Here is a 10,850-nt window from a genome sequence, read left to right on the forward strand (position 1 = left end):
GTTTCTTTATAAGAATCTTTCCTATGAGGAAATAGCCTGGTTAAGGGGCAGACCGTCGATTATCAACTCCTTTCTTATCCTGTGAAAAGGTGCTGTTATGGTTTTGGATGTGGTGCTAAACCCATCCTCCCGAGAGGCAGTCTCCTTTTGTGGGATCCCGATAGACTAAAAAAATGAAAATGATCATTTCTTCATTGAGCAAAATACATATTGAACACTTAGCTTTCATGAGACACTGGGAGGAGGACATCCCAGCAAATAGAAGGAAATAAATAGCATTTGCAAAAGGACCAGTTTGTGCAAGAAGGCGGAAGTGTACTGCTGCTGGAACCCGGATTGAGAAGGGGAGATGCGCGGCCTGGACACGAGGGCTGGCCGGGTCCCAGCGTGCATCCTGGAAGCCATCCTACGGCTCCACTTGCCGCTGACAAGACTGCACGTGCCTCTGGGGATGCAAGGTTCCACCCCAGCGCTAGGCAAGTCAGGAGAAAGCTGGTGCATCTGAGCGTTCATTTAACTTACACACAGTGAACAATAGTTCTACATTAAAGGTAGCATGCAAATGTTACGTGCGTTTTAAAAATAAGCACTGACAGGGAACTTTAAAGCCATCCAGGCTGTGTTCCAGGTCCCCCAGGGGGCTGGTTGACTTACCTGCCAAGTGAGAAGCACACAGAAAAACCTGCTCCCGTATGACCTGGATACAGGAGGCTCTAGATTCTCAAGTCAGATGACCTCCAAGATAGAGGTCAAAGATGCTGAGGTTGGAGTTAAGGAAGACACAAGTTTCTGTGGCCAGAACCTAACCAGAAGGCACCGCCTTTTGAGATGGCCCGTCCACACCTGTCCAGACAGCCGCTCACGACATCCCATGCAGCGAGGATAACTGTCAAGCTCCAGCCTCTGAAATCCCTCTCTCCAGGTCAAGGTGTTCCAACTAGCAGTGTGTTTTCAACAGTTTTACAAGTCGAACGCCTTTGGAGAAGGCATGTCCCTCCAATCGGCATAACTCCCTCTCTCCCTGGTCACATACTGAGACCCCCTGCAGGCTGGGGCAGCTGCCTGGCCCCGGTGACACTTCGGTTTTGTGAGGATGTGACCAGCTCTCTGATTTGGTGCCGTCGTCCCGATGACCGGGCTTCTGACGTGTGCCTGAGACGCAGGCACCCCTGGTCATTTTGCTGAGGCCTGTTCCCCCGTGCCTCGTTGATGGGCTCGGGACCTAAGTGGCCATAAGACTGGATTTTTGCCAGTGACCCTGGCCTCAAACCCAGAGCCCAGCCTCTGGGCAATAGACCCCCTCTGGGCAGGCCCTGCTAGCATCTTGCCATGTCCCGCTTCTGTGTTACCAGGTGAAGCTGCCAGGCTGGACTTGCTCTGACTCTGTAACACCAGAGTCTGCCTTACCCAGGGCTCGGGCCACCTGCTGGCCTCGATCCCGCACGAGAAACTAGGCCCATTCAACCAGTCTATGATTTGACAGTGCACGCAGATTGTTTTAACGTTGTATCTGGAAGTAGCGACCTTAACGTGATTTGTACACTTGACACTGTGGCACCTTTTAATCCAGTCATTGCTAGGTACTGAATGCTCATTTCATGAGTACCGAGGGTGCAGTAGTTTTTCAGTGTGGCCCCAGACCAAGAGCCGCCGCATCACCTGGGAACTTCTGAGAAATGCAAATTTCCTGCCCAGACCTAGTGAATCAGAAACCCCGGGGTGGGACCAGCGATCTGGGCTTGAACACGCTTGAACTTCCGGAACACGTGTTAGACTCTGAGAACCCCTGCTGCCGTGCGTGCCATGGTTCTGCCAGACGTCAGCGTATCCGGGTGAGCTTGGGATCCCCGAGAGTGAGCCCAGGGTCTCGCCGGCACGATGGCAGCAAGAGGGAGTTGTAGGTGAGTGTAAGCATCTCAGTGAGCCCCAACAGCCTGGCCAAGGCAAGCTTTGTGATTTAGATGGAAGCGCCCTCCCTTGGAGAAGGAAGAGGTCCATCCGTCAGCCCTGCCGGATGGAAATGGGACTTGGCCTCTCTGACTCCCATGTGGTCCCCAAACAGCCTGGTCCCCACGTGCCCTCTGCATTTGGGGAGCGCAGGATTGGCATGGGCTGTTCCTTGACCTGTCCAGCGCTCTGCCAGGATTTCAAAAAGAACCACACCTGAAAGAAGACCAGGTTCTTCTTATTGAAACCACCGTCTCATGCAAACCATTTTTTGGAAATCTCCACATACTTGTAAAGTAATATGTTTTAAAGAAAGAGCTAGAAAAATTCTACTCACTTTCCAAATTTAAAAATAAATTTAATAACTTAAAAATAACTTAATAGAGGAGGGAAATCCCTTTTTCTGCTGTAAGAATAGTGTTTTGTTTAGATTTAAACCCAAGTTACCTTTCTCTTTAAGTTTGAAGTATCATTATAACGTAATCGATAAATATAGTGAAGGATAAAATTTGAAATTATTCCCGTCTGTCTTCTTTGTGCTCTTGATGTCAAGTACTGCAGAAGTAATACCGAAGTTGCTCGGGATGGGCAGAAATTACCTGTAGATATGTTCAGTATTGAATTTTTGAATGTGTAATGCTCAAGGAAGGCTGCAATCTGCATGTTCTTTTAATCACCCTTAAAAATGTGAAACCTTTCGGATAGACCAAATGAGAATTAGAGCTGTATTTTATTTCCTTTGAATCCCCACAGCTGGGCACACAGTAGGACCTAATGTCTAAGTGAATGGGTGAATGAGTGAGCAAAGGAAGCTTAGATACTGTATAAAAGACGTTTTTGCGCCTAAAAAACAAACAAATGCCGAAAAATAAATTTCATCCTTACATTGGGAGCACTTAAGATTCATTCGGGGAACAGAGATTAAAAAGTTGGAACAAGGGCTTCCCTGGTGGCTCAGTGGTTGAGAGTCCACCTGCCGATGCAGGGGACACGGGTTCGTGCCCCGGTCCGGGAAGATCCCACATGCCGCGGAGCGGCTGGTCCCGTGAGCCATGGCCGCTGAGCCTGCGCGTCCGGAGCCTGTGCTCCGCAACGGGAGAGGCCACAGCAGTGAGAGGCCCGCATACTGCAGGAAAAAAAATAATAAAAAAAGTTGGAACGAAAAGGATATTCGAGGAGCAATGGAGAGAAACCCCAAAGATCAGTGTCATTGTCCACCCACCAACCCTGTTACTGTGGTTTGGGGTAACCAGTCCTCTTTGTTACTACCTTTTACCCTTCCCTTGAACTTGGGATTACAGAGAGGGAGGCAGAGACCCTGATAATGGTGTCTGTCTTTGTCTTAGTTCAGGCGGTCTTAAAAATGCCACAGATGGGGCAGCCTGAACACAGACATTTACTCCCCACCATCTGGAGGCTGGAAGCCCAAGGTCAAGGTGACGGCAGGTGATTTCATGCTGAGACCTCTTCCTGGTCCTAGGCGGCCACTGTCCTGCTCTGTGCTCACACGACCTCCTCTTGGTGGGGTTACAGGGAGAGCAAGCTCTCTGTGTCCCTTCTTCTGAGGACACAAATCCCATCAGATTAGCGCCCACCCTTATGACCTCCTTTAACCCTAATTGCGTCCTTAGAGTCCCCATGTCCAGATACGGTCCCACTGGGAGTTGGGGGATCAATGTGAATGTGGGGGGAGATGATTTTGTCCACAGCATCATTCATACAGGGGGACCACTGAGACCAGAGGGCGTGCTTGGGGTCCTTAGCGATGATGGTGTAGTCAGTTCCTTTAATCCACCTGAGTCTGTCTCGACACTCTGAGAGTGTCTGATTGCCTAGTGTTCTTCTTTGTAGGAAACTCTGTGGGGCAATCCCCTGAGGGTGCTGCTTTAAAGGAGTATATCTTGCTACCTGCTGAGAGCCGGATGGAGTCCAGCCACATCCCGGCAGAGATGCTCTGCCTGAGCCAGGGAAGACGCCTCATCACACACAGCCGCAAACAGCAAAGACAGGATCCAACTCACTCATTTATTCGGCAAACACTCCTCACTCACCACGTGCCTGGCGCTGTGCTCAGTGACTTAGGGGTGACTTAAGACTCACTGGTGGATGGACAATCCTTTCGCCCTCACCGAGGAGGAAACCGGGGCAGAGAGGCAGGTCTGAGCAGTGGTGAGGGTGGCCCTAGGATGCCTCTGGAGTCCCTTCATTAAACCAGCTTCGGGGGGAAAGATGCCCGACCCCTCATCAAAGGGCCAGCGGATCAGAGGCGGTGCTGGTACTCCTGTGGGCAGGTGGGAGTCACCTGGGGAGTCCGGCTCAGGAGGTAATGAGAGTGTGCAGGGATAACCAGGCAGCCACCTTCAGTCTCCGGAAAGTCCTCTCCTGTGTGGCCCCGGGACCTGCTGAGGCCCTGTGGAGGGCACGCAGGGATGCCTGGCTAGAAGTTCTCATCCTCTGCAGGCTGAGGTCCGGTGAATCCAAACCCCCGGGGGCCAGACAGCAGCTCGGTTCCTCCATGACTGCCATCGGGTGCTGCCACGGTGCTGTGGTTTCCTCTTCCTTCTGGGTGACTTTTTCCAGTAGCATCAAAGACAGAACTGGCTGGCTGTTTTGGAGTTTGGTGACTTAAAATGCCAGCCAATAGCCACTTCCATGGTGCGATGGAAGTGGCAGAGAAGCCGGCCAACTCTCACCCCGTTTTCTGAGGACACCGTCCAGAAACGCTTGTGCTGGAAAGTAGTTCCTCAGATCATGCTTTAAATGGGCCTGGGGAGGCATCACTCGAGTGGGAGGCCCTGCAGGAAACGCGAGATGAGCTCCTGCTTCTGGACCCAGGTCCTCACATTAGGCCTTGTGCTGTGTATCCAGCTTCTTAGATGTGGCCCAGGTCAGTCTGCATTAGGTGTCTGTCACTCTCTGTAGCCACAGAGAGAGGCCTGCAGAACAGACAGCTCTCAAAGCCTGAGTTCTCCTCATCTCCTGAACCTCCTTGCTCTCCTGCAGAAACCCTCTGTCCTGGCTTGGGTTCCAGCCCCGGGAAGAGATGCTGTCCCCTTGGCTGAAGCGGTAATGGCCTCTGTGCCCTTTGAACAATTTAAGCACATACCATGACGGGTATGGTGTTGAGTTTTATTATCATGGTCTTACAGTGGTTTGGTTTTTTTTGTGCTTCCCCCTTCCCGAAATGGTCAATTTGAGCAAATAGGCCTCCAGCATCATAGAATTTTCTGCTTGGGAATTCCTTCCCATCCCTACTCCCACCAAACATTTTGTTGAGAAACGCTTCCACCCTCAAGTGTTGAAAACGTCACTGCAGCTTCATCATTAAAGAGCTTTCGGTGGGCAGAGCCGAGTCCTACGTTAGGGTCACAGAAGAGTGAGGGCAGCAGGGTGGGTGCCGATCGGCCAGTTGTGGAGGAGATCCACTCGATACATAGGGTAGATTCTTAATCCGGACGGGAACCAAGTACAATTCTTTATCCGGACGGGAACCAAGTACTACATCACTCCTCGGCGAGTCCACGCGAGAATAAGTCCCAGCTTCTGTTAATGGCAAGGAGAGTTTATTCTCTGTGATGCAGGAAAACCGCTCCAGCCCGAGCTGGCCTGCTCCCTTGCAGGAGGTCAAATGTGATGTTTCAAACGTTACCAAGGGCTTCCCTGGTGGCGCAGTGGTTGAGAGTCCGCCTGCCGATGCAGGGGACACGGGTTCGTGCCCCGCTCCGGGAAGATCCCACATGCCGCTGAGCGGCTGGTCCCGTGAGCCGTGGCCGCTGAGCCTGCGCGTCCGGAGCCTGTGCTCCGCAACGGGAGAGGCCACAACAGTGAGAGGCCCGCGTACCGCAAAAAAAAAAAAAAAAAACCCAAAAAAACATGTTACCAATTATTGAATTAGAAGAACAGAAGGTTACATCACTAGCTTTGGTGTCCTTTGTGGTTTACATTCTAGGATTAATTCAAATCTTTGTTGGAAAATTTATCCTTTTTGGTTTACTTGGTGGCAGTAGACTGTGGGTGGAGATAAGAGAGGGGAAGTGACAGTCAACATCGTATGGGACCAGGGTCCCAACCCCAGCTCCACTCCCTCATGGGAACTGGGAGATAACGGTCCCCACCCCCCAGGCTTGGTGAGGGTAAGTGGGAACAGTGTGACCTGCACAGAATGGCTCTGGGCCATGGAGGAAACATAGTACGTGGTAACAAGTAACAGGTCATTATTTTAGCATCGTTAGAAGTCTGTTTTCTGTGCTGAGGCTTTTCCATGGAGTTTCGTGTCTTGGAGTCTTTGGTGATGTTGCTTGCCTGTTCTGACGCATTATGCTTGTCGTTGAGAGAAAGATGATTTTTATCCCGGAGCCGAGGGAATCAGAGCTGACAGCGTCATTAGCCTGCACGCCCACCAGCGTGGCCCACGTGAGGGTTAGCGCTGCCCTGTCCCCACCGCGTGTCCTTTCAGAGTCCCCAGGAGCCAGGGGGGTGATGAGCCTCCTAAACGGGGTCCAGGGTCCCCTGGTTAAGACATAGGCTGTTACCTAATTACTTCCTGGATATCGGGTGGGAGGAAGTATTGTCATGGAGATGGCTGGGAAATGTTCTGTATCCACTAGAATATTATTGATATTTTTAACAAGTGAATGGGAAATAGGGTACTTTGCAGCTTTGCTGCAAAGTTTCACAGTTCAGTGTCAGGGCCCCCGCAGCTCACAGCCCTCAAGGTGAGTGATGACCGAATGGTGGGCAGAAGCTGGCACCTGTGCCTTTACAGGTGCACCATGAGTCCCAGGTCTACACACCCCTGAGCGCCAGACACCTGGAAAGCATCACTATGACCTGAAATTATTGCCGTGCCAGTTCCTGATTAAGAAGTAGATCGCAGGAGAGGACCTACGCTTTCGTGAGGTGTTTATGCCGCACTGCTCAGGAAATGTGTAGGAAAAGAGAGGTCAGCTTGAAATATACAAACATTCCACCAGGTGAATATAAATGATGGAAATGAGATTATTTCATTCTTTGGGACAAGCTGAGTTGTTATTTGGCTCCCTTAGTAAATAATGATCTGTGATGGGAGACATTATAAAAATTATTAAAAATTTTAAAATTTAGAAATTATAAAAATTCAAATAAGGTAATTTTCTTCATTTTTGGTCTTTAAAAAGCATACTTTTTAGCTAAAAAGAAAGCTGTTGTCTTCAACTTAAAATTTCAGTGTTTAAGATACACTATATTTGTGAATAACTGAAAATTTAATGCCTTATGCCCATACGTTAATATCATTTGTGCTGACCTTATAGGATTCAGGTCAACATATCCATGGGTTTAACTAGAAATGTAACTATTTTCCCAGCTATTCTGATTCTGATGGTGCTTTCAGTAGTGTTGTTTATTAGTATTGAAAGTGTTAAGATATCACTGTGCAGTCATGCTTGAGAAATTAACGAGAAGCTGTTTTCTTTCTTCCTACTGACGGCCAATTTGCTTATTCACCCACTGGTTCATTTGTCTTAACCCACTCAGCTAGCAGAAGGGAGAATGCAAACATTCCCCATGACCGTGATTTGTTTCTCTTTCAGCCACGCGATGATGGACCTACTGGTTGAACTTTGCCTTCAGAACCACCTGAACCCGTCCAACCATGCCTTGGAGATCCGGTCTTCAGAAACTCAACAGCCTTTGAATTTTAAGCCAAATACTTTGGTTGGGACCCTGAATGCGCATACCGTATTTCTGAAAGAAAAAGTTCCTGAAGCGAAGGTTAAGGCTGGCCCCGCTAAGGTGCCTGAGGTCAGTAGCGCGAGGGACCCTTTGTCATATAAGGCCATATGCAGTTCCCTGTGACCCAGGGTGCTGGAGCTGCTGAGGAGAGGCCGGCGGAGCCCCTGCTGTATAAGTAACGCACGCTGTGGTTGAGGTTTCCACTTGGTGGTGGGCTAAGTTAGACCCTAAACTGAGTTTACTCTAGGAGACCGAACACGCATTGAATAATGTTTGTTGTGTAGCATTTCTCCTTTCCGTGCCAGAGAAGAGGAGCCAGTCTAGAGCAGAACTATCCACCAGAACTTTCCGCAAAGATGGAAATGGTCTATAATTCTGCCCTCGGCAAGGTGACAGCCACTGATGACATGTAGCTGCTGAGCATGCGAAATGCAGCTAGTGTGATCGAAAAACAACTTTTCATTTCTTAATTTTCATTGAAATAACCACAGGTAGCCAATGTCTACCCTCTTGGCCTAGTCCTAAAGGTTCTAGCTGAGTTCTGGAGGCCTTCCTGTCCACGGCAGAGGTTGGAATATGTAGACGATGTAAACAGCTTCCTAGAGAGAGGAAACAGAAAGGGGTTCCCTTTTGAAATACTAATGTCAGAAATACTCATTGCAATTTGGATAATATTTTATGCATAGATTCCAGACTTTTGAGTATTGATTAAGGGTAACTCCAGCTGCTTATTGTAATTTTTTTTTTTTTGCGGTACACAGGCCTCTCACTGTTGTGGCCTCTCCCGTTGCGGAGCACAGGCTCCAGACGCGCAGGCTCAGCGGCCATGGCTCACGGGCCTAGCCGCTCTGCGGCATGTGGGATCTTCCCGGAGCGGGGCACGAACCCGTGTCCCCTGCATCGGCAGGTGGACTCTCAACCCCTGCGCCACCAGGGAAGCCCTATTGTACTTTTTAATAAGGCTTTGCTGTGGATCTTTCCTCTCCAGTTGAAAGCAATGCTATTTCATTCTTTTAGATTATTGTAATACCTACTAAATTTCCCTATTTTTTTTTTTTTTTTTCCCGTTGCGGAGCACCGGCTCCGGACGCGCAGGCCCAGCGGCCATGGCTTACGGGCCCAGCCGCTCCGCGGCATGTGGGATCCTCCCGGACTGGGGCACGAACCCGCGTCCCCTGCATCGGCAGGCAGACTCCCAACCACTGCGCCACCAGGGAAGCCCTAAATTTCCCTATTTTTAAACATGGTAATTTGGCCAACAGGTCATGTCCTCTAGGTTTGGTTGGTTAATAACTTTTAATTGGTGGTATCTATACTTTGAGTTTTCCCTAATTCTTCAATTAAAATCACTGTTTAAGGAAATAAACCCTTTTTATATCTATATTCTGTGGCTTTTCTTGCCGTCTTGAACCCCAGCTGCAAATCCCAGGGGCAGGTGAGCCCAAGTGTATATATGACTCCAGTTTAAGAAGCATGGAAAAGATCCATGATTCCATTTTTCCTCCTAAAATTCATCAAACCCTGGCACTCAGACTGGAAAGGAGTGAGATGAATCTCAGTCCGTTTTTTTTTATTCAATACACATTTACTGTGTCCACTCCCCAGGATCTTAGAACAATGTGGGTGATCAGTAAAGACCAAACAGAAGTTGACTGCATGAAACTTCAGCCTGTTACATTTTTGACGGGTCACTTTATCTGTAGACATGTATAATCAGCTTTAGTCAAATTGATTTTTTTTCTGATTATGATGTCTATTATTATATGCCTATTATATTTGTATGTCTAGTGTATGTTATATTTTTCTAGCTTAAAATACATATGTGTGTAGTGTATATGTGTCAATATTCATATAAATATATGATACTAGATATTAATCTATTTATGTGGGTATTTTGTCTTCTTAAACAAAAATGTGATGTCTTGTTTTCTGAGGGTTTTTTTTTTTTCTTCCTTTAAATTGGATTGTTCACAAGAATTCCAAACCACTTCCCTTTAAGAAACGTATTAGTGCCTTGCATTCAGGTCTGTTTAGAATCCTTGAAAGACAGTGTGTATATTAGATTCCAAATTGAGACCCTCACTGCTGTCCATTTCCCCATGTTGGTAGCAGTTTGTTCATTAGCAAAAGAGATTGGAAGGTAAATTCATTTTTCCAGGCATTTGCTATTCCTATTCAGTGTGCCCTTTCCCCCATGACCCACTGAATTTTGGAAGAAAGACCCGGTCCACACAAAATCATGCCCTGCTCCATTCTAGTATAAACACAGCTGTGCAAAGATGCGCTCACGGAATTCTGCCTGCCGTGTTTTCCAGAAGACAGTGCGCCTGGTGGTGAACTACCTGCGCACACAGAAGGCGGTGGTGCGCGTGAGCCCCGAGGTTCCCCTGCAGAGCATCCTCCCAGTCATCTGCGCCAAGTGCGACGTCAGCCCGGAGCACGTGGTGCTCCTCAGGGACAATGTGGCCGGTGAGGAGCTGGAGCTCTCCAAGTCCCTGAACGAGCTGGGCATAAAGGAGCTCTACGCCTGGGACAACAAGAGAGGTGAGGCCACCCAGCGTCTCAGACGCGGCGCCGCTGGCCCTCCGCGCATGCGTCGTAGCACAGAGCGATGGGGATGGGCGTTTGCAGGCCTCTCCAATTTTGTCCAAACCAGAACGGGAGTGGGCGGGAAATACAATACATGGATTGTAGTTATACCTCTTTCCCCCAGTCGTGAGCATGCTCGTTACCCCTTGTCTCCCGTGAGCTTCCATGAGATACGTAAAAAGGGGAAAGGTGAGAATACTGGAGCTTCTGCCCTAAAAGAACTTCTCAGAAGCCACGTGTGAACCGTATTCTCCTGGATTTCCTTTTCAGTTGCCATTATACTCCCAGGTCTCAAACGTTGCTCCTAATCGAAACCAGTGGCAGAATGCAGTGAGCTGTTCCCTAAGCCTGCCCAAATGCAGTTCAGTCCCTGGAGACAACACGTGCTGCTTCCCCTCTATCCTTCTCCTCCCGTGAAGGTGGTACCAGCCTGAGATCACAGTTAGTAAGAGGCTCTGGCTTGAGTGACACCTCGAGGCCAGTGTTGGTACAAAGACTGTTGTGTAAGCAGATTTCCCTGATTGACACAGGGGCTGACTGTATTTGAACAACCGTGAGACCAAAAAAAAAAGAAAAAAAAAAAAAATATATATATATATATA

The 10,850-nt window shown here is 48.7% G+C and overlaps 1 protein-coding gene across 9 annotated transcripts in view; it reads left to right on the plus strand.

The window, feature by feature from the left end:
- The window catches only part of COBL (cordon-bleu WH2 repeat protein), a 264,711-nt gene that overhangs the window by 95,614 nt on the left and 158,247 nt on the right, over positions 1 to 10,850 (plus strand). For 8 of the 9 annotated variants that reach the window (XM_027124111.1, XM_027124116.1, XM_027124113.1 and 5 more), the window contains exons 3-4: positions 7,518 to 7,728; positions 9,975 to 10,203. In XM_027124111.1, coding sequence (XP_026979912.1) covers positions 7,518 to 7,728; positions 9,975 to 10,203 — 440 coding nt within the window. The remainder of the gene's footprint in view (positions 1 to 7,517; positions 7,729 to 9,974; positions 10,204 to 10,850) is intronic. The other variant, XM_027124112.1, reaches the window with a different exon arrangement.

This window comes from Aethalodelphis obliquidens, unplaced genomic scaffold, assembly GCF_003676395.1.
Source record: "Aethalodelphis obliquidens isolate GAN/ISIS:26980383/991018 unplaced genomic scaffold, ASM367639v1 scaffold27, whole genome shotgun sequence".
NCBI lineage: Eukaryota > Metazoa > Chordata > Mammalia > Artiodactyla > Delphinidae > Aethalodelphis > Aethalodelphis obliquidens.